Source organism: Molossus molossus, unplaced genomic scaffold (assembly GCF_014108415.1).
Source record: "Molossus molossus isolate mMolMol1 unplaced genomic scaffold, mMolMol1.p scaffold_m16_p_9, whole genome shotgun sequence".
Classification (NCBI taxonomy): domain Eukaryota; kingdom Metazoa; phylum Chordata; class Mammalia; order Chiroptera; family Molossidae; genus Molossus; species Molossus molossus.
Window position 1 is genome coordinate 46,025,342 of NW_023425403.1, and position 27,240 is coordinate 46,052,581.

At 42.8% G+C, this 27,240-nt stretch overlaps 1 protein-coding gene across 22 annotated transcripts in view; it reads right to left on the reverse strand.

Moving 5' to 3' along the window:
* Window positions 1-27,240, reverse strand: part of ABCC4 (ATP binding cassette subfamily C member 4) — a 275,943-nt gene that overhangs the window by 184,683 nt on the left and 64,020 nt on the right. For 19 of the 22 annotated variants that reach the window (XR_004958001.1, XR_004957999.1, XR_004957998.1 and 16 more), the window contains exon 4: window positions 16,366-16,590. The exons of 1 other annotated variant lie outside the window; for it this stretch is intronic. Coding sequence is in view for 15 of the 21 variants with exons in the window: in XM_036249556.1 (XP_036105449.1) it covers window positions 16,366-16,590 (225 nt within the window). In the remaining 6 variants the exon portion in view is untranslated. Of the gene's footprint in view, window positions 1-13,378; window positions 13,433-14,774; window positions 14,886-16,365; window positions 16,591-27,240 lie in introns of those variants that run through there. 2 more of the 22 variants (XM_036249562.1, XM_036249561.1) reach the window with 2 other exon arrangements.

A 27,240-nucleotide genomic window follows, 5' to 3' on the forward strand; every position in this document is an offset into this window, starting at 1 on the left:
TTAGAAAACAGCAAAACAGAGCGCCCTGTCATTGGGTCTTGTCTGACATCAAGACAAGCAGGATGACGGTGCCACTCCATGGACCCGGGTCTAGCCTTCTACTCCTCAGTGTGGTGGCAGCCACAGCCCACAAGTGCAGCCAAGGGTGAAGTAAGAGGTAGAACAAAATCCTTCCCTTCATTTTTTGATAAATGTGGACATACCCAAAGTATAAAAAAAGAAAAAATTTTATACTTAGAAGCCAACTAAAGTAATTTTCAGCCAAATTAGATGAGAGTGGAGATGCCACCTAAGGAAACACTTAAGGACTTGGAATCAGTCATTAGTTCTGAGTGCGACATCATTTCAACACTGCAGGTCTTGGTTTCCTTGTTCCATGACTGGAAGTAACCCCTCCCCTGCCTAGATCATAAGTTTCCTAAGAGTGAAATGACAACCGTTTCCTGTTTACTGTGTATAGGATACCAACAGGACAGAAGATGTACAAGCACCTGTGATTCCAGTGTGAGCTGGACAGTGAGCACAAGAGCACCGGGAGCTGGGGAAGGTTTTGACTGAGTGACATTGTTGGGGGGTGCAGACCGTGGATGACGAAGGGGAGAAACTATGTGGAGAGACAAGGGCACTGTGGGTGGAAGGAACAGCAAGCAGAGAAGCCAGGGGAAGGGAAACGTGGAGGCAGGTGAGTGAAGAAGACCCAAAATCTGGCTTGAAGAGTGGGCTGGGAAACCACTAAGGAGTTTGGAAGGCAACATGGAACAGTGAATTTTTTTTTTACATTAGAGTGAGAAATTCAACTTTAGGAAGATTAAACTGGGGAAGTGACTGGCTAGGAGATTCTTACAAGAAGAATTACTCCAGACAAGAGGTAACGAGACAGTGCACTAGGATTGTGTGAGTGGAAAGGAAGTGCCAGACATAATAAGAGCACTTTGAAAAGTAAAAAATACTAGGCAAATATAAGTGAATCGACCAGAAACAGGGAGGGAGGGAGGGAGGAGGTAGGGAGGGAGAGAGGGAGGGAGGGAGAGAGGGAGGAAGGAGGGAGGGAGGGAGGCCCCTACAGGAAAGAAACAGAACTTATTATGCCTTAATTACTGAAAGCTATCTTCAAAATATTTTTAAAGCCAATTTTACATATAAATACATGTTCACCCCTCATGCAAAAAATACATTACATATATATATATATATATATATATATATATTTTTTTTTTTTAATCCTCACCCGAGGATATTTTTTCCATTTTTTTGTACAGATAGAGTGGGAGGGAGAGAGAGGAAGGGAGAGAGAGAGAGAAACATCGACGTGAAGGGACACATCGAGTGGCTGCCACCCGCACGACCAACCAAGGCCAGGAACAAACTGCAACCGAAGTACGTGCCCTTAGCGGGAACTGAACCCGGGTCTCTCCGGACCGCAGGCCGACGCTCTAATCACTGAGCCAAACTGGCCAGGGCACGTTACATATTTTAAAAGAGTAGATACTTGCTATCTAATTTTAACAATTAAAATAAGGCAGAATGGCACACCAAACTCCTATTCTAAACTGATCATTTAAAAAAAAATCTCAAGACAACCATATCCCGCTAGAATTGTCATTTATAGACTATCATTGCTGCCGACAATGAGAACTACAGGGTAAGACAGTATGGATGACAACTTGTGCAAAAGACAAAAGTTTCTCTGGATGCCCCATTAGGGCTATTTGTAATTCAGCTGTGTCTGTGACCAGGTATAGTGATGGACTAAGAAGATAGTTCTGGCACAAAAGTTAATACAAGTTAATGATAACAGTGCAGCCAACATAGAATTAAAGATCTGTCAAAAGAAAATCAGCCATATTGCAAACAGTATTAAAAAATAATAATGGCGTGTCATTAATATTGGGGAAGACATAGCTTACAAGCAAACAGCCACCAGACGTCTGCTTCTGACCATGAAAAAATAACTGGTACTGGACTTGCCCTCCATTAAAAAACTATAAAACTGGACACGATACACGGAGCAGCTGTTTGCAGGCACTGAACCGCAGGCAGCACAGGACCACGAGCCCTGAGAGAAGGGAAATACAAGAGCTGAGCCCTGTGACTGGCCTGGCTTTCTGCCCTGGAGGAATTTTCTCCCCAAGAAGAACTGCAGTTTCACTGAGCTGAAGAGGAGGAGGTGGCTGTTCCGAGTGGCAGCAATATCTGGAGTTTGCAGGCCAGAGTCGCAGAGGATAGGCCCCAAAAGTTCTCGTGGGGATTTTCCAAAGCTACTTCTCCAGGGCTTCACTGTCCATGGCCAGGGCGAGACTTCCCGGGCCTAGAGAGTGGCCACTGTGGGGCTGAGTGCTGAAGGGGGACTCAGAGGTCATACAGTGCCAGAAGACGCTGGAGGGTCTGCCAACTAGAATAAAGAGGTCTGCATAAGCACCTCAGGCCGTCAGCTTGGACACCAAGACGGCCAGCCATGCCTTAGAAGGAAAGAGCACACTCTAGAGTAAGAGCCATGTGTTTATACTAACTTAAAAGTGGAAATGTCTACCCCAGATAGAGCAGATGTATAGACAGACAGGCAGATAAAAAGAACAAACCAACCAACCAGTCCTACAAGACCAATTCTGCCAGGAATTGGCTATCAGAAAAAATGTCAATACCTTTTAATACAAACTCCCTATAATGTATCCCTCATAACATGTAACATAGTAAGACAATTATTAGACATGAAAAGAAAATGTGAACCATAATCAAGAGGGAAAAAATACAGGCAATAGAAATAGTCCCCGAGATGATACAGCAATTAGTAAATCAAAAGTATAAAACACCTACAGTAATGCCTCACTTAATGTCATGCATAGGTTCTGTGACTTTAAGAAAAACACCATATAATGAAAACAATTTTACCATTGACATGAACAAGAGTTAAGTTCCTGTGTTATAAAGAAATGACATTGAATGAAATTACATTATTTGAGGACTGGCTGTATTGCAAATATATTCAAGGTGTTAAAGGAAAATGTGGTTGTAACAAGTGAACAGATTAATAATTCTAGGAAAGAGATAGACATAATCAAAAAGAACAAAATGTAAATTCTAGAACCAAAATATACAATATAGGAAATTCACTAGGTAACTTTAATAGCAGAAAACTTCCATTGCTCTGTTCCAATTTATTAACCCTTTCTTCTATAGTTTACAATCAGAAGAACAAACAAACAAACAAAAAAGAGTTTGAAGACATAAAGCTCGAGGGTTCAATGGGACCATGTCAAGCAATGAAACACGTGTATTTGGAGATCTCGAAGAAGACAACATAAAGGGGAAAAAAAACTACTTTAGGAAATAAAGGCTGTTTCCAAGTTTAGTTAAAATATATATATTAATTTACATACCTAGGAATCTTAGCAAATCCCAACAAGGATCAAAACAAAGAGACCTAGGCATATCAGAGTCAAACTCCTAAAAACCAAAAAGTAAGAGAAAGTCTTGAAAGCAACCCTAGAAGAGTGACACATTATATACAAAGAAACAATGTATAGCTGATTTATCAGAAACAATGGAGAGTAGAGCATCTTGTACTCAGTTATATATTTGTTGTAGTCAGGAGCTACCAGTTTGTTGAGTACACAGACCCTGGAATATTCATTTATCATGATGATCATAAAAACAGCTACCATTGCCCTGGCCAGTTTGGCTCAGCGGTTAGAGTATCGGCCTACGGTCCAGCGAGATTTGGGTTTGGTTCCCGCTAAGGGCACGTACCTGGGTTGCAGTTTGTCCCCAGCCACGATTGGGGTGGTGCAGGAGGCAGCCACTCGATGTGTCCCTTTCACGTCGTTGTTTTTCTCTCTCTTCCTCTCTCTCCCTCCCACTCTATCTGAATAAAACACACATACAAAAAAGTCCTCTAGGAAGGATTACAAAAAAAAAAACACAGCTACCATTTATTGAGCACCTACTATCAGCCAGACACAGAATATGAAACAATCTTACAAAGTAATAATTATTCCTATTTTGCAGATGACCAAGTGTCTTTCTTTTTTGGTACATGCCCCTAGCAGGAACTGAACCCAGGACTCTCTGGTCTGCAGGCCGACGCTCCAACCACTGAGCCAAACCGGCCAGGGCCCTATTTTGCAGATGAGAAAATAAGATGAAATTATTTCATGTCTGACAGAGAGTACTCAGTTTTTTTTCCTAATGCAGCAAAGTTACCATTGTTCCTCATGAATGCAGAAAATTAAAGTCTGGTTGCAATAAAGTGTATATGTTAGAGTTAAAAAATAAATAAAAGTTCACACCCAGAGTAAAGAAAAACAGTGTGCTAATTTAATGCATCATCTTTCTGCTGTTTTGATTCCACATTTCCTTAAACTGACACACAACAAATATTATTTGGTTAAATCTGTTACCCTTGTGAAAGAACAATGAGAACAATAAAAGGCAAAGAATACTTGTACTTACTATATATCTTTAATAAATCAAGAGTGCCTAAAAACTACAGGTGCTCTTAAAATTATAAATCGGACCTGGCCAGTTTGCTCAGTGGTTAGAGCATCAGCCTGCGGACTGAAGGGTCCTGAGTTTGATTCCTGGTCAAGGGCATATATCTGGGTTGCAGGTTCGATCCCTAGCCCTGGTCAGCTTGTACGAGAAGCAACCAATAGATGTGTCTCTCTCTCTCACATCAATGTTTCTCTCTCTCTTTCTCTCTTCCTCCCTTCTACTCTATCTTAAAAAAAAAAAAAAAAAAAAAAATTCAATGAAAAAATAACCTCAGGTTAACCAAAAAAAAATTATGAATCAATAAAAATTGTAAAAGCTTACCAATTAAAAAGAGGGGTGGGCTGCATGCAAAGGACACATGCAAGAACTCACTAAGAAAAACACAAATGGCTAGCGAAAATTTGCAAATCTCAAATTCATTATTACTCAAAGGCATGCACATTAAAATAAAGCAGTATTTCACCCAGACATTAGTGAAACTGGCAAAGATTTTTTAAAAATACAACATCCAATCTTGACAAGAATGCAGTCTATCTCATTTTACTGGAAGGAATGTAAAAAGTTAACTCTTTGGGAGGAAATTTGACATATCAAAAACCTAGACATCGGTATGTACCCTAAGAAATTAAGGATGTCTGCAAAGATCTAGCTTTAATCATGTTCACTGCACTGCTGTTTGCTGACATATAAAAACTGGAAAATGAAAATAACGAAATTAATAAAAACTTGGAAGTTTCTAATTATTGGTTATACTAGAATTTCTGTGGCCGCTGAGAACAAGACTGTGAACTGTGGAACACACACTCCCTCAGAGCAGGGGTCCAAGGATGGCCGGTTCCTCCTGTGGTTGGTATGAAAACACATTTGGAGTTACAAGGAAACTGGGTAATCTGGGTCACACATTCATTTTGTACATTTTTTAAAAATAAGTGCAAGTAATACTTGTCACTCATTTGAAAAATAGACTATTTCTCCTTCCTCAATTATTTAATCAGTAGGACATAAAAAAGCACAAAACCCAACTGGGGGCACATAAATACCACCACCAATGGAACAGGAAAAAAGAATATTCTTTCCATAGAAGGGAATTTTCCAGACTGACAAGATGTATCATGCCTTAAAAATTCAATATTAATAAAAAAAAAAAAAATCTGCCCAGCTGGTGTGGCTCAATGGTTGAGCAGTGGCCCATGCACCAAGAGGTTGGTGGTTCGATTCCCAGTCAAAGCACGTGCCCAGGTTGTTGGCCTGATCCCCAGTGGGGGGCATGCAGAAGGAGGCCAATTGATGTTCTCACTCATTGATATCTCTATCTCTCTCCTTCTCCCTTTCTCTCTCTTTGATACAATAAAAAAAATTACAAAAATAAATAAATAGCCCTGGCCAGTTTTGCTCAGCGGTTAGAACATCAGCCTGCAGACCAGAGAGTCCCAGGTTCAGTTCTCACTAAGGGCACATAACATGGTTGCAGTTTGTCCCCAGCCTCAGTTGGGGTAGTATGGGTGGCAACCAGTCAATGTGTCTGTCTCTCTCACATCGATGTTTCTCTCTCTCTCTCTTCCCCTCTCTCTCCCTCCCGCTCTATCTGAAGATGAATACAAAAATGTCCTTGGGTGAGGATTAAATAAATAAATTTAAAAACCCTCCTAAACCCTTCTCTAACAGTCCTTTCAAACAGAAGACACAAACTGTGGTTCATCACCAACATAACTTACCCAATGTCAAGGACCCTCGGTGGGAGTAAACGCTCCTCCCACAGAGTGCCCCAAAGGGCCATGCTTTTGGATAGTGCACACGTGAAAGACCTACTTTGTCCCCTGCTGTCAGACTACCCCTTTGAAAGGCTATCTCACCATTACTCACCACTACCCTTCCCTCAGACTATCTCACCATCATTACAGACCACTGCTTCCGAACCAGGATGTTGCTTCATAATATTCTGAGGAAAGTCAGAATAAACAGGCTCTGAGTAAGAACAAAATACAAGCATTTGTGTCACCCAGTTTGCATTTCTGGCTTACTTCCTGATTCCTGGCCCTACCCTAGAGCTGTGTGTCACATACTGTGGTTTCCAGGTACACTGGGCAATGCTGCAACAGGCAACCGTGAGGAGTACGTTTAGCTCCCTTGAAGCAGAAAACCACCTGTATTTTTCCAGTACTGTTGCCCAGAGTTGCCTAGTAATGCTGCCACACCTACTTCCACGACTTAGTAATGGAAAGCCATTAATCTCTGTTTTTGAGGGGAGGGCCCAGGGACTAATATCCTCCGTTCCTAAGAACATGATGGGTGACAACTCCATAAAGTTCATCAGATCCCCTGTGAGGGCCTATAGAAAAGAGATTCAAGGAAATAAACAACTGAGTCCATGCAAAATCCATCGCTGCTGCTCCCTGTAACCTGACAGCCCCACTGCCTCCCTTCTCTTTCTGCCTGACTTCCCACTGCACAGAAAGCTCTCTGCAAGCTGACTCAGTTGGCATTTACCTCGTGAGGGTGCCACTAGCTTCCCTGTAACTCTGTTGGCCACCTTCTACCCTTATACCACTGTGACCTACTGAAGTAAAGAGGCCAGAAGGATGCATACAGAGTTGTGCAGTGGTCTGTAATGATGGTGAGAGAGTCTGAGGGAAGGGTAGCAGTGGGTAATGGTGAGTGAGCCTCCAAACATTAGAGGATATTGTGGACCCCAAGAACCACTTGGAGGAGGGGGGAAGCTGTGATACTTGCTCTGAGGTCAGACTCCAGACTTCAATTCCAAGGGGGGAGTTTCTTCACATTCTCTGACCTCATCACCACCAAAAGCCATGAGGCCTTGAGGCTGGCTCTCTGATGCCTCATAGCCCCTATAGGATGAAGCAGAGACTGACCAGGCCCCCATTCCTGAGACTGCTACACAGTGTCCCAACAGTTTGCTGGTGACCATGCTACATGTAAAACACTACTCTCCACTGTGGGGGGCCTGACGTGCCCCCAGATCCTTGGGAACATTTCAGGAAATCTAATGACTGAACCGAAAATAGGTGCCTTGATGAGTGAAGAGGTGGTCAACATATGTTGTTTCAGGAAAAGGACTATAATTTAATTAACATAGTCTACCAGTACCTGTGCAATTTGATGGCAGTATGTTCAAAGTGAGAGCACAGCCTCCGATAATGAAAGACCCGTCACACCCACCCTTCCATCACCAATTTCTTTGAAAGACAAGCCCCATCTGACTGGTTTACCAAAAAGAGCAGGGAATGGAGAAATGAGCAACAAAGAACAGCTGCAGCAAAGGTGAGCTGGTCGGGCAACAGGAAGAAAAATATGAGCATGAAAGACCCCACGAGAGGAAGAGAAAATAAATGAAGTATGCCCCCAACAGAAGGAGAAGAAAAACAAATTTCTATCAACTTTTTAAAAATATGTATTTTGATCATGTATATCTGTTTTCTGTTTCTAAAGAAAACATTTAAAAAACAAAAAGTGTTTACAATCTATCATCTCAAAAATGGCATGCTTAGTCATCAAAATGCATGTGAGGCCATATGCTAGTCTTTTATAGCAACTACATTATAACTATCTGTCTATACAGACATTTCTAGGCCAGCTGGTGTAGCTCAATGGATTGAGCATTGTCCCATGGACCGAGAGATCCCAGTTTGATTCCGGGTCAGGGCACGTGCCCTGGTTGTGGGCTCGATCCCCAGGAAGTGTGGGGCGTGCAGGAGGCAGCCGATCGATGTTTCTCTCTCTATTGTGGATGTTTCTTTCTCCCTCTCCCCTCCCCTCCCTCTAAATATCAGTTTAAAAAATCTTAAATCAAAAAAATAAAATAAAATAAAATAAATAATCCTAGGGAAATATCTTAAAAGTATAAAGGAGGAAAGAAAAACATTTTCAGACAAACAAAACAAAACTTTTTAAATTAAATAATTAGAATTCTTAAAAATAAGTATCAGTTTTAGCATAAATCCCAGGAAAAGGAATAGAGATGCTCAGGCTGCCCTCCCACTTTCCCCGGCCCTGTCTGTTGTCCCTTCCCCATTTTCTAGTAAGTTCCACAGCTGTTCTGAGGGTAAGAATCCGGCGGGCACAGATTAAATACACAGATTTTCAGGCCTCTTCCTTAGAAATGCTGAGGAGTAAGTCTGGGCTTAGACACAGCTCTGATGTGTGTTTTAATATGTGGGTTTTGTGTGTGTGTGTGTGTGTGTGTGTGTTTTGTGGGGTTTTTTTAATTGATTTCAGAGAAAGGAAGGGAGAGGGATGAGAAAGAAACATGAATGAAAGAGAAACATCCAATGGCTGCCTCCGGCACACCTGCTACAGGGGATGGAGCCAGCAACCTGGGCATGTGCCCTGACTGGAACTGAACCGGTGACCTCCTCATGCATGGGATGGCACTCAACCAACTTTGTCACACTGGCTGGGCCAGATTCCGGATTGGTAATAAGCACAAAGATGACTCATGAGAAAAGCTGGTGAACCTCAGGCTAATATATGCCCTCATCTTTGATCTGTTTGGCAAGGAAGATGAACAGGTATGTCCTACTACACCTGGTACTGTGCGCACAGAGCTCCCCACTGCAGGGCCCATAAACATCCAGCTGATAAAAGCAGTGAAGAGACTGATGCTCTGCTGAATGGCTAAGTAACTGATAGAGGACCAGCCCCCACCACCATCTCTGCCATAAGCAACTACATAATTGGACAAAATTATGTTTTCAAGCATAACAGGCATATATGACTAAGCCCTGAGAGAAGGGACACTCACAAGGTGACCCCCACCACGGCCCTGGTTCTCTGCCAGAAGACCATTTTCCAACTGTGGCACTGACCTGGAGTCCACAAAGTATAGCAGCCTGAGTGGAGGTGGCCAAGGTCGGCAGTCTGAACCAGCCGAAGCAGCTGGCATCTTCTGGGCAAGGCCATCAGGCGTAAAGAATTTACAGGAAAAAAAGGGTCTCTGAAGTCTTGGTGGGGGGCGGGAGGAATGCTACTTTATATCTTTATAACTGACAATACCAAGACGCAATGAGGACGTAGAGCCACTGGAACTCATATATCATTGGTGGGAACCTAATATAACACAGTCACCTTGAAAAATCATTTAGTAATTTCTTCTCGAGGAACAGTTGGCAGATGGCAGAATGCAATGGACACTCATAACTCTCCAGCAGCAGCAACTTCCTCTTTGAAGAAAGCTAAGCCAAACAGCCTCTTCCTTCCTTAACTTTCTCGCTGAGCTCGAACTCCTAACTGCAGAACGCTGACCTGCACTCAAAGGCTCCGCTCAGACCTTCCCTAGAGAACTGAAGCCCTGGCAACCTGCCCATTCATGAGATTAACTCCTCACTCACCACACAGTTCTAATTCAAGTTGATATCAGAAGTAAAACAGAAAAATAAGGGGGGAAAGTATGTTTCAAAGAAAGATTCTGAAGTGTTCAACTTCGTAAGAAGCATTACAATGCTAGTTCATTCCAATTTCTAGTTGAGAACCAGGACCACAGCATCAGCTGACTGAGATGCAAACAAAGCTTTTTCTCAATTGCTCCCCCACAATCCATGGAGCTACTTCAGGGGGAGACGAAGGTGAGGGCTGGGATGGAGGCAGAGGGGCCGCAGGCAGAACGCTTCCTTGGGGCTCACAGTCAGCATGGGCCCAGGCAGGGACTTTAAACTCGGGCTCCATTTACTGCAGACATCACTCGGCGGAGTCAGCAAGCTTAGCCTCTCTGCATCCTGGAAGGGGTCCTTCTGCTTCCTTCTCAGTGTCTGTGATAAAGAACCACTGATGTCCTGACACTGAGCTAAAAATAGAACAGCTGGAGAAGTCTGGAAAGGAGAAGTAAAATGGTGAAGAGAAGGTAGGTCTTAAGAGAAAGGACTAAAGGAAAGGTGAAGAGTCCTTCACTCAGAAAGATAAAGAGTACCTAAAAATATAAAATCTAAATGGTAGGGTCTGGCCCGTGTGGCTCAGTGGTTGAGCGTCGACCCATGCACCAAGAGGTCGCAGGTTCAATTCCCAGTCAGGATACCTGCCCAGGTTGTGGGCTGGATCCCCAGTTAGGGGCATGCAGGAGGCAGCCCATCGATGTTCTCTCTCATCGATGTTTTTTTCTCTCTCTCCCTCTCATTTCCTCTCTCTGTAAAATCAATAAAGGAAAAAAATTAACACACAAAAAATCCAAATGGTATGGACACAAGGAGCACGCATTTTCCTCCAAATGACAGATATTTATAATTAGAACTACAGATGCTCCTCAACTGATCATGAGGTTATATCCTATGGTAACTCACCCATGGTAAGTTAAAAATAGCGTAAGTCAAAAATGCATTTCATACACCTAACCTACTCAACATCATAGCTTAGCCTACCTTAAACGTGCTCAGAACACTTACATTAGCCTACACATGGACAATTATCTTGAGGTTCATTTCAAAAGTAATTGCCTTCCTCTTTCACCAGAAGCAGGATACAGATGGGCATTTTATAGACATGATAGAATGAGAAAACACAACACCCAAAAGCACTGGCAACACCCTGCACGGTGGAGTACTGGTTGTTTACTCTCATCCGTGGCACCTGCCACGGCTGTTTAAGGAGTATCATACTGCATATACTGCATGTGGCTAACCCAGGAAAAGACCAAAAGTCAAAATTCGATGTACGTTTTCTACTGAATTCATACGGCTTTCATACCATCATAAAGTTGAAAAATCATTAAATCCAGCCATTGTAAGCTGGGGACCACCTACGCCCGACTTTCTCCTGGGAAGCAAACAAACCAACTTTTCAAGACAACTCCCAACATCGGGCTAACTTAACCCCACCCCCCTTCCTCTTCAAAAGCACAAGCCACTCTTCCTCCGGGGCCTGTGCCGCCTGTGAGCACACAGCCCGTTCCCCCCTTGGAAAGTGAAATCAGTGTCCCCGCTGCATCTCTTCTTCTCTGTGAATTCTTTCACAGCTCACGTCACCGGCCAAACCCTAACAGTCTGTACATCACTTACAAAATTTTAAATACACTTACCTAAGGTGAGTAAAAACACTTCTCTAAATAGAACACTGATCTATAGAAGTCTCTGCACTGTATGCATTTTTAAAAACATTTCTCTTTATTGATTTGAGAGAGAGAGAGAAGGAGAGAGATAGAAGTATCTATGAGAGAGAACATCAATCAGCTGCCTCCTGCACTTCCCCCACTGGGCCTGCAACCTGAGCATGTGCCCTGACCAGGAATTGAACCAGCGACCTCCTAGTGTAGCAGTCGATGCTCAACCACTGAGCCACACCGGCCGGGCCGTACTGTATGCATTTTATAATGCAAAAAAATCTCTGTGAAATATGACAAAACCACCCTGATTACTGAGACTGATGTCCTGCCTGCCCTAGGTCTAAGAGACCTGTAACACTCAGGCTAACTTCCACCCAGGCCCAACGCCAAGGTCAGGGCTGGTAGATGAGGATCTATTCCCACTAGGGACAGGGATGGAGACTGCCAGCTCTCTCCAATCCCGGCTCACCTTGCCCAAGCTACTATCTTCCCCCCGCCTGGCCCCACCTCCTGTGCTCCGAGCAGGGAAGTAGCCCTTTGAGATGTGAAGCTGGACATGTCCTCCTCCTTCTGTGCACAGCCAAGAACAAAGACAGGAAGTAAGCCACTGCTCCCACTGCAGAGGTGACGGCAACCCATGCTTGCAATGTCACCAGTGCCCGGTGCTGACTTTTTAAAATGAGCAAGTATACTGCCCTGGCTGGTGCTAAGTGGTTAGAGCACTAGCCCTCAGATCAAAGAGTCTTGGGTTCAATTCCAGTCAAGGGCACATACCTGGTTGCAGATAGGTCCCCACCCCAGGTTGGGGTCATGTGGAAGGCAGCCAGTCAATGTGTCCCTCTCTTGTCGATGTTGCTCGCTCTCACCCTCCCTCCCACTCTATCTAAACATGAATGGGAAAAAAGTATCCTCAGGTGAGGATTTAAAAATAAATAAATAGATAAAATGAGCAAGCATAATGTTCAACTCACTACTGTGTGAGGAATTTGTTGTCTTCGTATCAATATGTTGTCTTTATCTAAAAAAAACAAAAAACCTGTTGCACAATCCCTTTATCCGGTAAAATATTCTAGAAAATGCCCTAAAGATTTGAGGAACCTCGCCCTGGCTGGTTTGGCTCAGCAGTTAGATCGTCGGCCTGTGTACCAGAGAGGCCCAGGTTCAGTTCCCACTAAGGGCATGTACCTCGGTTGCAGTTTGTCCCTGCCTGGTTGGGGTCATGTGGGTGGCAACCACTTGATGTGTCTCTCTCGCATCGATGTTTCTCTCTCTCTTCCTCCCTCTCTCCCTCCAGCTCTATCTGAGGGTAAAAAAAAAAAAAGATTTGAGGAACCTGAACAGACTACCATGAGCTGTTTCAAAAGACCACCACTGGAACCACTGATCCAAACAAAAAGTCACACTTCATCAGAACTTCACTTCAGTTAGTCCTCAACTTCGACAGAAAAATCAATGACCAAGTGGCAACGTACAATGACGTCACCACTGTGGAGGACAGCATGGCAGTTCCTCAAAAAAATCAAACAAAATAATACCGAACAGTCCAACAATTCCACTGCTGGGGGTGTACCCAAAAGGACGGAAACCATGGACGTGGAAAGACACTGGTACACTCATGTTCACGGCAGCAGCATTCACAATAGCCAAAAGGTGGAAACAACCCAAGTGTCCACTGGCAGAGGAGTGGATGAGCAACATGTGGTCTATGCCTACAAGGGACTATTACCCAGTAAAAAGGAGTTAAATTCCAACACATGCTACAACATGGATGGAGCTTGAAGATATTAGGCTACGTGACATAAGCCAGATACAAAATAACAAATAATGCACAATTCCACTTACATTAAGTACCTGGGGTAGGCACATTCATAAAGACAGGAAGTAGAATGCTTACGCCTGTGGAGAAGGGGTTAGGGAGTTAGTGTTTGATAGATACCGAGTTTCAGTTTGGGAAGACGAAAAAGTTGAATAGTGGTAACGGTTTTACAACAACATGAATGTTGTCAATGCCACTGAATGGTGGCACACTTAAAAAGAGATAAAACAACCCTGGCCAGTTTGGCTCAGCAGTTAGAGCATCAGCCCATGGACTGTAGGGTCAAGGATTCAATTCCTGGTCAAGGGCATGTATCTGGGTTGCAGGCTCGATCCCCAGCCCTGATCAGGGTCATGCAGAAGAAAGCCAATTGATGAGCCTCTCTCTTATATCAATATTTCTCTCTCTCTCTCTCTCTCTCTCTCTCCCCCTCTCTCCCTCCCTCCCTCCCTCCCTCTCTCCTTTCCATACTCTCTAAATATCCTTGAGTGAGAATTAACAAAAAAAAAAACAACTAAAAAAGAGATAAAAGAGTAAACTTTACATTAAGCATATTTTACCACAAAAAAATTGATGATCAGCCCTGGCCAGTTTGGCTCAACGGTTAGAGCGCCAGTCCGTGGACCAATGAGTCACAAGGTCCATTCCAGTCAAGGGCACCTACCTTGGTTGCAGTTCATCCCTAACCCTGGTCGTGTTGTGTGGGAGGCAACCAGTCGATGTGTCTCTCTCACACAGATGTTTCTCTCTCTCTCCCCCTCTCTCCTCCCTCTCCCTCTCCCTCTCTATCTCTCTCTTTCTCTCCCCCCCACCACTCTATCTGATGATAAATGGAAAAATATCCTCAGGTGAGGATTAAAAAAAAGTTGATGATGATCAAAAGCCAAAAGATATTTTACAAAAACTGTGCAAAGCTGTGCAAAGGTAAACAAATGACAAGTCATATTTATATATAATAGATCCCACAAGGTCATTCAATATTAGATACTACGACTCTGAGCTTAACAGCCATTCCATTTGTAACAGCCAACTGGATTTTCCCAGGCGGGAGATGAGAAGGTGTGGTCTGAGCATAAACTGCACGAGTTCAGAGGGAATGCTCAGAGCTGCACAGCAGCATCAGCTTCGGCCCTAAGCCACTAGTCCACTTGTGATGAGATACCTTATTTCTTCATCTCAGCAGGATTCTAGGCAGTATATGAGGAAGTCTGTCTTTCCCATGTTTCTAAAATTTCAAGTTCTGTCTACTGTTTAACCCAAGCAAGTCTTGCCTTTGTCAAGGGTCAATTCTTTATGACTAATCAAGTCAGCAAATTAATACCCATGGGAGATGTTTGCATGAGCTAAGTCAGATCGGATTTCCCAAAGGCAACGTTCCACAGCATTAGTGAGAAGAGGAAGAAAAACAGGTGCACGACTCACCTGTGCTGCAAAGAGCTTTGGTTGAACCATCACCTGAGACCTGACTTCAGTGTTTAAGGTTTTCAGAGTGCAGTGCTAGTGAAATTTCCTGTTTATTTATGGGGGCTGACCATGACCTAGAAATACAAAATCTAGCTAAATACACAGAAATCTGAGGATTCTCCTAAATGGCAGACAAGAGTGCAACAGAATAACAAAGATGATGATGATAACGACAACAATGAAGGCCCTTTGAGTTGACCATTCCCATGCCACAGAAGAGGAAGCACGTTGTAGCCTGCTACAGGCAGTGGGATGCCAGGCCTCCGGGATTCACACAATTCCAAGATTAATAAGATTCAGCCCAAAGAGAGAGGTGAAGACATCTTGCATATTGCAAGAAACATATTCACGAGAAACAGAAGCTCTAGACAAATAGCAACCAGGTAAAAGAAGTAATACTTATATTGCCGGGTTTTATCTTTCAATGAGGATTTGACTTTTTTAAAATAAAAAATGTACATTGAAGGTATACAACATGATATTTTGATACACGTATACATTGGGAAATTATTACTACAGTCAAACTAATTAACATATCCATCACCTGATATAGTTATCTGTGGGGGTTGTGAGAACAGACAGATCCATTCTGTTAGCAAATTTCAAATATACAATCCTGTTAAATTGGGGTTTGTTTTTCGTTTTTCAGGATCAAGTTGATCAAGAGCTCTTGAGCTCCTGATACTGGTGTATCTGTGGCAACTCCTTTGTAAAGACACCTGAAATCCCCACTCCTTTTATAAAAGCTAAGACCAGGGTAAATAATGGGATAATTTCATGGCACTTCTCAACACAGAAACACTGAACACGTCCAATAGGGTCTTACCACTAAAACTATTACCATGACACTGAAGGAGAAGAAAGTCCTGTACATAATAATGACTTGAATGCAAAGCAACATAAAATAGATAAGATTTTGGAGATTCTCTCTCTCCAAAATTACCAAAAACAACATAAAATTTAAAGTTTTATCCCAAACATCCAATATTTTCTTTAATACTATTAAAAACAACTATAACTAGAGAATATAGTCAGTCTATATTTGGCTTCCATTTACATTTATTCTTTAGTTAATGAAATTATATTGAACATAATTAAATGGTTCATTTAAAAATATATCATCATTCCTTTTCTCAAATACATCTTTGACCTAGATTTCATTTTATGGGTCCAATTTCACTGACAGTCACCTTTAAATATAACGTTGATATAAATGAAGGTTTTAATGACCAACAATAAAATTTCTATAAATACAACTACGAGATCAATCTGATAGTTTTTTTATTCGATTCCATTACAAATTTAGTGTTTTGCAACATCCTGTGGCAAAATGTTATCAAAGGCAGCCCTGACTTGATCTCAATAGAAAACTCTTTATATAATGGGTAAAGTGTATTTTAAATTAAAAAATAGCCTGATGCAATATCAAACTTCTCTAAGTAAGGTTTAAATGGTTCCATTTACAATAATTTTAGGTTATGTAGAACTTTCCCAAAATGCTTCTGATGCTTTAGGTGAGGTGCACATTTTGATACCAAATGACACTTACCTTCCGATAAATCATATGGCACATGGCTACTCTTAACCTCATCCCAGCACACTGAACATGATAAAAGTATAGGTGATGCAGTATGGCCAAAACGAGTGTGCAGGTAGTCAGCACTGTGGCATAGATGTAGGCTTCTTGCAAAGCCACAGAATCAGTGGGATCATAGTTTTCAAAATAATTAATAATTTTCCCCAAAAATAAGGGCTGGATTGCTCTGGCGCCTTCCTAAAAGGGAGGGGGGAAAAAGCCTTAATTAGAAACACAAGCCATACCAGTTTTTCTCAACAAAGCTCTACTTTAATTATTAACATATAAAAAAAAGCTACCTCCATCACTAATCTAAAAGAAAAATATAATTACTTTCATCTTTAGGAAAAACAGTAGTTTCAAACTTAAACCAAAATTTTAAGTTCAAAGCCAATAAAGCTTTGGTACATTGTGCCTAGTACACTGTAGATGCTCAATAAATATTAGAACCAGTGCTTTCGAATGCACTGGGCCACATGTCAAGTAAGTCCTGGCCCAAGGTGAATAAGGAATAGAGTGACAAAAGAAGGTCAGGAATTTGCTCACATATGGACAGCCTGTTTCCTCTGTACTCTCAATGTCCCAGGCCAAAGTGGAGCCTGGTTCATCTACAGGAGGCACACTCTTGCCAGCTCCTGCTTCAAGAGCATTTATGAATTGTGACACTGGCACAAACACAGATCAGAAGAGAAAACCTTCCCATCTTTCCCAACCCAAATTCAACATACCAGTGGATCAAGAGAATGAAATCCAGCTGCTGTTGGAATATTAAAAGGAAATTTTATTCAAGTATCAAAGAAGCAGGCTTGGGAGGTTCCCAGGCTATCAGCCCCATGGGGTGTTACTTTAATAGGTCTCTTTCCCCCAGAAACTGGGATGTGCCCAGAAGTACTGCCTCCTTGGAGTTGAGAATCAAGCATGGCGGAAGCCAAGCTAAACAATAACTCCATCAGCCTCACATTGCAGGAACCGGTTTTGAAAAATATTAACAACCATCTACTCTCCAAGGCAAAAATTAAAATCCTACACCAATGAGTTGGGAGTCATTGGGTTTACCTCCCAGATAAGATTTAGGGAAAATACTTTTCTTCCCCAAGACTCAAGGCAAAGAAACAGCAAATCTTGCCCCTCCCTGACAAATGGCCACTCCATCCCACAAACTACTTCCTCTCATGTAAGGTACACTTCTCCCCATCAAAGAAATCCAAACACTCGGTGCAAATCCAAGTCACCAAAAATAAACACATAGGCCCTTGATATCATTTCCTCCACAGACTTCTCAAAGGACAAAATGCCAAAAGTTTGGAAATCTTTCAAAAACTCGACTTTGAAACAGCATTTCCTTTCAAACAATCCCTCCTTATTAACAGAGACAGAGAAAGAACGGGAAGGGTTGCTTCTGCTAGCTCTTTCCTATCTGTCTCAAGTGAGGACCATATGCACGAAAGGAAGGAAGAATCCAAAGAATTAAACACAAAACAAAAGCATTTTTTTTTCTCAACCAATGAGTAGTGCCCTATCAGTCAGGACATTTACAGAAAGATGTCCTTGTCCCTCAAATGGGTGTGACATTAAAACCCAACTACACCCTGTCCTGCACACGCATATATAACACGTTCACGGGCACCACCTTCCAGGAGGTCACGGAAGTTTTCGTCTATTATAAGGTAAGGGAACATTGTTTAGTTGAAGAATTATGAGTACAATGATCAGATCTCAAGAACACAAAGACTCACGGTTACATTATCCAGCATACTCTTTCATTCACCCCAAGAGTCATTAATAATTTACAGAAGAACCCTAAAGCAGGGGGTCGTAAAACAGACTTTAATAAGAGTTTACTGAGATGAAAAGCTGGAGTCTTATGAAGAAAAGCAACAATGTCCAACTGTACACATGGGCAGTCCCAACCCAGGTATAGCCAAGGGCAGCCCAATCCTGGGGCTATCCACCAGAAGCCCAGAGGTAACACCTGCCATTCCAAACTTCCATAAAACTTAAGACTGTATCTGGAAGTCAATGTTGCCTGTTACTCAGCTCCCATTTAAGCTTGGCATGGGTATAATCACAAGAGAGTGTCAGAGTGCTGTCACCCATCAGAGAGAATACTGATAGATGCAACAAACCCAGAACAAAAAGTTACCGCCTAAGCACCTGGACTCTTCTGCTAAGAGACAGTATTTAGCAACACAGTCAAGCAAATAAGCTCACAAATGAGTAATGCAGGTCATGGCCCATACCTTCCCATTTATCTGTCCACTCTTGTTCTTAATCCTCAACCAGTAAGAAATAAAACAACTGGGAAAATATGCATTATCAAACTTGAAAGTAACCAAATTAAAACCCTTTGGATGATTACAGCTAATGCTGCTGCATGATAGACAGGAGAGTTCTTAAGAGACTAAATCCTAAGAGTTCTCATCACAAGGGTGTTTTTTTTCTTTTCTTTTTATTGTATCTATATTAGAAGATGGATGGTAGCTGGTCTTACTATGTAATCATTTCACAATATATGTAAATCTAACCTTTGTGCTGTATGTCTTAAGCTTATACAGTGATGTATAACAATTATTTCTCAATAAAACTGGGAGAAAGTTAACTCTCAGGATAGCAAAGATCTATGACCTAGTGAAGATTCTTCCCACAAACCAACTAGAATATAGTCCTTATTCCTTCATAAGAATTCTCAACTGTGAAACCATTAAGGGATTCTTAAAGGAGCCCAATATGATACCACAACACCCTATGGTTCAAGGTTCTACCAGAGTCTCTGAGACTATGAGGCAGATATTTCTTAATGGAATATTTGGCATCCAGCCTCCTTAAGGCACCTGACATGTGAGCCCCATCCCTTGCTTCTCAGGCTAACGTATTACAGGGCTGGATACTAAAACTTACCCTGCGGGCACAGCTCCTCCACCATGTTTCCCCCGTTTACTATGTTTCCTGCCTGACTCTACCACAAGTGATTCATGAGAAAAATAAATAAAACACAGGAAACAGAAACAAGCTATCAGACAGCAAAAATGCTTGAGTGAAACACATAAGCAGAAAAAACTGGGCTTGTATGGAAAAAATGTATAGGCAGTTAATTTCCAAAACAGGTGGCAAAGGCAGAGTTGAGAAAGACCAGAGATAAGGAGGAAAAACAGTGAGTCTGGGGAAATACCATTGAGATTCTAGATATACATTAAGTCCTCTTAATCAATGATCTTCACCCTCGCTGCACGTTAGCCTTACTTGGAAGGTGTTCAGAGCGCTCTGATGCCTGAGGCCCAGCCTCCAGGGGCTGGTTTAGGGTCAACTAATTAGGGATGAAGCCTGAAATCCCTTCTCCCTGGAAGATTCTCTAGTTCGGTAACTAACCCCATGGAAACATCTGCTGTCCTGTCCTGCACCATTATGACATCTTACAAGTAACAGGAGGGATTTATTTAATCAGGTTATGTGCCACATACCGCACTTCAAAAAAAAAAAATCCTGACATTCCAAGATGAAACTAAGACTGTCCATTCTGCACAGATAAAAAATTAAGTATATTTACAAAATAACAAATTGAATCACATTTTGTTTTTAAAGTTACCTCTAAAAGGACAGAGGCAATAGAAAGGAGCAAGACTAACAGCCGTGCTGTTTTCAGTGAGAACTGGGATTAGGCACAGGAGAAAGAATAGATGATGGGAGAAAAGAGATGCTAACGGAAGAGATAAAGATGTAGCCCTGGCCGGTTTGGCTCAGCAGTTAGAGCATCGGCTTGCGGTCCCGAGAGACCCGGGTTCGGTTCCCGCTAAGGGCGCGTACCTCGGTTGCAGTTTGTCCCCAGCCCTGGTTGGTTGTGTGGGTGGCAGCCACTCGATGTGTCCCTTTCACGTTGATGTTTCTCTCTCTCTCTGTTCCTCTCTCTCCCTCCTGAACAAAAAATGGAAAAATGTCTCGGGTGAGAATTAAAAAATAAAATAAAATAAATTTAAAAAGATGTAAGAGTAATGAGATTCGGTAAAAACACGAGTGTCCTTAATATGATTTGGACTATAAAAACCCCAAAATCACTCATAACATGTTTACCTTTAAAAAAAAAAAAAATGTATTCTAGCTTGATCCAATCAAAGTTGAGAAACACTAACCAACCAAGCAGCAATGAGCACCTCTAGTGCCTACACTATAGTCTCTAAACACCATTTCCTCACTAACAGGAACCAGGGCTACCTAGGGAAATGGCTGATTCCAGGGCTGGGAAAAAACTGTAAAAGAAGAGGCAGAAACATCCTGTCACTCCAAAAAGCACAGAAACTAGCAAAGACTCTCAGAGTATATGCAAGAGACTTAGGACCCAACCTGAACAGACTCCCACAGGCCAAAGATGACCAAAGTTTGGCAGAAGAAAAATAACTATAATGGACTGAAGCACATGAGAAATGCTTAAATCTAAGAGCTCATACTGATACTCATAAAACAAACAATGACAAAAAACTCATTAGCCCCAGAGGAGAATGATGGAGAACAAAGTCATTATTTTGAAACTAGTTTAAAAAATTAAGAATGTCCCCTGTCCTTGGTAGACATATTGTAACTTCAGAGTAACCACAATGATGATAATGGTGAAGTTTCTCTTTATGAAAATATTACAGCTAATAAATGAAGAAGGAAAGAATCAGAATATCAACCTCCTAAAGAGTTAAGAGATCTTAAGCAATGACTATGAATAACTCCTAACACCACACATACAAAAAGACAACCAGGGAGTAAGGGAGGTAACACAACCCTACTATGAAGTAATCTTGCCAAAGAGAGGGGGTAAATAACTGAATCAGATCAAGCTTCTACATCTAACCACCAACTTAAGGTGCCAAAGAACACATGGCAGGAATTGGGGTAGGGAGGTGGAAAACAATCATCTAACTCCAGACTGTGGAAATTTCTACAAGACCAAAAACCTGGTTTCTTCAACTAAGATAGACAGATGATAGCCCAGCCAGAGAGGCACACTTGGTTGAGCATTGTCCTGTGCACCAAAAGGTTGCCAGTTGGATTCCTGGTCAGAGAACATACCCAGGTTGCAGGTTCAATTCCCAGGCAGGGCATGTACAGAAAACAACCAGTCAATGTTTCTCTCTCACATAGATGTTTCTTTCTCTCTCTTTCTCCCTTCCTCTCTCTAAGTATGTCCTAGGTTGAGGATTAAAAAAATAGACAGATGATGGATGGATGGATGGATGGATGGATGGATGGATGGATGGATAGATGATAGATACATACATATATACATAGATAGATAGATAGATAGATAGATAGATAGATGATAGATACATACATATATACATATATGCATACCTACTAGAGAAAGAGAGGATGGGGAAATAGAAAAGGAAATAGAAATCATTGTAATTAGCTAGTTATTAATAATAGGAAAGAAGCAAAGAGAAGGTCAGACATTACAGGTATGTCATTTGGGTAGCTTCATCATGAAACCAACAGCCTATTCCCTGCAAAATACTGGTGGAAGGGATCCCTTACAAGGTACATAACATTTGTCCGTCTTTTGGGGCGGGGGGGGGGGGCATGTTAGGAGTTATTCATGGCCATTGCTTAAGCTCTATTAACTCTCTCAGGGGTTCATATTTTCATTCTTCTCTTCTTCATCTATTAGCTAAAATATTTTCATAAGGAGAAACTTAGCTGTTATCATCTCTTCAGTTACTCTGAAGACAAATGGATCCCCAGTAAGGTCTGGGTGACACAGGGAAGATACTTGCCTGTCAGTCACACCTGGGAACAAAGGTCACTGGCCAGAATGGATGTGGCCACTGCAAGCTCACAATAATTTGGGAATACATAATCTCCTACACAGAGGAGTTCTCTCTCGTTGCTCTTGTACCCTTGGCTCTTGGCTTGTGGGGCTCTCTCGTTTGCTCCTGCCTTGTTTCCTTCATAGCCACGGGGCCCTGCAGAAACCCACATGCAGTGGACTGATGGGCTGCAGCGAGAAATACAAGCTAAGCTAGCCTGATGCTAAATTAGGGAATGCAAATATGGGAGGGAAACTCTGGACACTGGCTCTGATTTTAGCTCTGCTGAAGCCACAGCTACACTTCTTTTATGGCAGGACAAAGGGAAATGTGACTTTGGAAACTCAGGAATGTAATCCCATGGACTTAATAAATCTATGATACTGCATCTTCCGATGTGAGTCTCAGAAAATACTTTTTCTCAGGATATTGCAAGAAATCCACCCCAACAAGCAACCAGGAAAGATGAGGACCTCTCCTATCCAGTTACGCGTACAACTATTTAACTAAATGTACTTTATTTGGATACACCTTCAAACTACAAGGAAAAAAGAAATAAAGACAAAGAAATGTGAATACTATCTAGATATTAATGGTATTAAAGTATTAGTATTAAAGTTTATGCATAATAATATTAGGATTATATAAGGGGAAGATTCCACATCTTTTTTTTTTATTTAATTTTATTTTTTTATTTAATTTATTTATTTTTGTTACAGATGTTTCTCCTTTTTCCCCCAATGATTCCCCCCTCCTCCTCCCTCCTCGCCTTGTCTCCAGCTTTGTTGCCCATGTCCATTGTTCATGCATACATGCATATAAGTTCTGTGGTTTATCTTTCCCCCACTACCCCCTCTTCTGGAGATTCTCAGTCTGTATCCTACTTCCACGTTCTGGGACTACCCCATTCCTCAGACTGTTATGTTCATGATATTCCACAAATAAGTGAGATCATATGATACTTGTCTTTCTCTGTTTGGCTTGTTTCACTTAGGATGACACTTTCCAGGTCCCTCCATGTCATCTCAAAGGATAAAAGATCTTTCTTTCTTACAGCTGCATAGTACTCCATTGTGCATATGTACCACAGCTTTTTTATCCATTCGTCTACTGATGGACATTTGGGCTGTTTCTAGATCTTAGCTATTGTAAATAGTGCTGCTACAAACAAGATTCCACATCTTTTAAAGATACATTCGAAAATATGTATAGACAAAACGATGTGACATTTAGGAAATGCTTCAAAATAATCTTGGGAAGTTATGTGATTAGGGGGTCAGATGAGTCAAGATTGGTCATGAGTTGATAACTACTGAAGCTCACTTAGGGTTACACAGGGGCTTATTACCCTGTAGGGGAGGAAAGAAATGTTCCCTCTACCCTTCTGGGTTCTTGGTTGAGACCCCCTGTAATAAAAGAAAAAATAACAAGAGAAAAACAAATAGAAGCTTATTATATGCATACTTCCTGTATACCTGGGAGATGCCCAGAAAAACTGAGTAACTCCCAGCCACCACCTTAAATACCATCTTCAACTAAAGACAAAAAAATGATGAGGGGAGCAGTTAGGAGGGACAAACATGAAAAATATGATAAACAAGAGTAGAGATGGGTTTGTTATGCAGCTTTATGTCTTTTTAAAGACTTCTCCACTGATGAGATTCCCTAGTGATTCACAGCCCTCAAATGGAGATCATATATATATATATATATATATGTATGTATATATATATATATATATAAATGTCCCTTACAGAAGAGTAACTCCAACTCAGTTTTCAGAGCTTCCCCCATGTCTGCTGTTTCTCAAAAATAACCAGCTCAAATAATCTTTATGCCAAAGGCGCAGGTCCTGGGGTAACATATTCTGCTACCTTTCGATCTTATTTTATGTTTGTATTTTTTAAAATATGTTTTTACTGATTTCAGAGAGAGGAAGGGAGAGGAAGATAGAAACATGGATCAACTGCTTCCTGCACACCCCCTACTGGGGATTGAGCCTGCAACCCCAGGCTCCGGTCCTGACCGGGAACTGAACCAGTGACCTCCTGGTGCATGGGCTAATGCTCAACCAACTGTGCCACACCAGCTGGGCATCTATGTTTGTATTTTTGAATGTCCTTAACTATTTACAGGGACAACTGTAAACAACAACACTGCAGCCCTGGCCGGTTTGGCTCAGCGGTTAGAGCGTCGGCCTACGGTCCGGAGAGACCCGGGTTCGGTTCCCACTAAGGGCACGTACCTTGGTTGCAGTTTGTCCCTGGCCCTGGTTGGGTCGTGTGGGTGGCAACCACTCGATGTGTCGCTTTCACGTCGATGTTTCTCTCTCTCTCTCTCTCTCTCTCTCTCTCTCTCTCTGAACAAAAATATCGAAAAATGTCCTCAGGTGAGGATAAAAAAAAACAAAACAACAACAACACTGCATGAAGCAGCGGACAGAGGAGCACACAGCTACTGTCAGAAAAAACATACCTACTCTGGGTTCTCTGACCCTCGGGTGGGGGCGTGGCAGGAGAGAAAGCATCAGGACAGAATCAGAAACATTTGCTTCGGAATCAGAACATTTGCTTCAGAAACCAGACGCGGCCACTTGTCCGTCACAGGACTCTGAGCCTGTCATATGCCCTCGTGTCTTTACCCATGGAAGTACCTGCCTTGGGTACCTTAGAGAAACCCTGCAACCACTAGGAGCTAAGACGGCACAATGTGCTCGGAAACCAGCAGGGGATTAAGTGTGAGCTATGACCCTTTTACTATGCGGAAGTCCAGGAAAGAGATCTAGTCCATCCTTAGTGGCAGAGGCTGGTTTCACAAAGGGCTCGAAAACACATGGCTGTTCGCAGGCGATCACAGCAGAACAAGAAATCTTGAGAGAAGTCATTCCTAAAGGCCGTTTTCTAGACAATAATTGAAAGTTTCACTTCGAAGCAGATTTTCTTGTTGTTTGTTTAACCACTGTGAATGCAATCCTAAAGAGGCACCTGCTTCCCTGACTTCTCAAAGAAAACGGACTGAGAAGCATTCCCCTTGTTGACGACTCAGGGTCATCACCATGGACACTGCCACACTAATGCTAGGTGCCTGGAACCCAGCGGGGTGTACACAGGTCTGTTCTGGGGTCTCCAGTTAGCTTTTCTGGATGCTTCCTCCATCTTGCCTTTGCTATGTAGCTCTCAGTGGTTGTTCCTGACCCACAGTTTCTGCAGCAGCCACTCCTCCGCTTCTGGGCTTGAGCGGAAGTGAGGACACTTGGAAGAAAGAGCTGGGGAATACATACGAAGGCCCAGTACAACTCCCAGACAGCAGCCCACAGTCAAGGCATAAATTCTACTCAGAGAGCTCTCCTGGTCTGTTGACTTCTTGCCCAGAGAGGAGTTCCAACACGAAAATTTACACAAACATTTGCCTTCCTACAGCCTCCACCTGAACCAAAGACAATCTGCAAAGCTGGCCTCAGACAAAGGCCAAGTCACTGGACAAGGCAGCAGCTGCCCGGGTCCACCTCTATGAGTCACTGGAACAGTCCACTCCCCACCTCTCAGAGGAAGGGGATGGGAGAACCCACCGCTGCTCATTGAAGCCACCTCTCAAACCCACCAGCAGGCAGAGATCTCATCTCTCAAAAAAAAAAAGGCCCCAGGGCTGGGGGGGCGGCCTCTGCCACCACGTGGCCCTACGAAAGGCCGAGGCTCCTTCTCTCCCCCCTCTGGGCTCTGGGCAGGCAGAGGCTTGCTCCTTCCCCGCTGCAGTCCCCATGGAGGTGCACACAGGGGCCAGGAGTGCTGGGAACTCACTGGCTGTGCCCTTCTCATTAGCACTGGCCTGTAAGAACACCATGTTCATCCTCAGTCTGGAACCTGTCCCTGCAAGCATTGCAATCCTTTCTCAATTCTCGTAGGAGAGGTTCTCAGTACTTTGAAATCCCTACCTGAAAAGCCTTGCCTTGGACCAGCGCCACCCAGCCTCCCCCGTGGGTGCGGCCAGCAATGCCCAGGGAAGGCCCTGTGCAGGCTTTGGTTGGTAACAGTACACTGCTTGGAAATCGTGGATAATTTGCGTGCCTGGAGCTTTTTAGAAAATCCCAGGCTGAGTTTAGATCTTCCACTATCTAAAACACAAAGACCAACAAGGAGGCACAGATATCAGACCACAGAACGAGATGCTGCTTCAAGAAATCAATCATGAAATGAGCATTTATCCCATCTAACTCGGTAACTAGTTTTAATCACTAAAAACCCAAAACAGTACTTGAAAATGATTTTTTAAAATATAACAGATCCTTATTATTTTCACCCTAAGATATCATTTCTAACTTTCTCCAAACACCAGAGTGTCAACAGGCAAGTCTAGGGAAATAAGAGTATTTGGGTTGGATTTCAGGCTTCTGCTGGCTGCCAGCAAAAAAATTCAAGGTGTCTTTCTAGTTGAGCTTTCATGACCCTTAGTGGTCCCTAAACTTCACCGCATCAGAACGAAGCGTTCTTCCAGTTATTATCTTGAACACACAAAGTTAGAATGAACATCATACGCTAGTCACCATGCTCATCTAGGGAATCTAGGCCACTGTCTAATTTTAAACCATAAACCACCAACGTACTGGCCTGAACACAGCATGAACAAGCAAGCAGCCCCTGGGAGAAAGCCCGGCACCACTTCACATCTGATGTATCTGCTACCAGCACCTCCGGGTTTCGTCCAGCTGCCATCCTTAACACCCCAGGCCAGTGCGGACCCCGCAACACACAAGGGTTCAGACGCTGGAAGAGAACTGGCCCCCACACTGGTGACTGACCTGGGTTCTCATCCTTGCTGAGCACATGCACATCCGTCCCGAGAGTCACAGGGACACCAGCTCTCAGCAGGGAACCAGGGGCTCTTGCAAGTAACAACACAAAGAAATCGCAATCTGAGTCCCATCCAAGACCAGTGCCTCCTACTGGTCTATCCCAAGGAGCCAACCTGGAATGGAGCCTCCGGACTGTGAACAGACGTCTGAGAACTTAGGTCACTAGGGCAGCCACAACTGCACCCACCGCGGATGGCAGTGAACGGGGCGGTG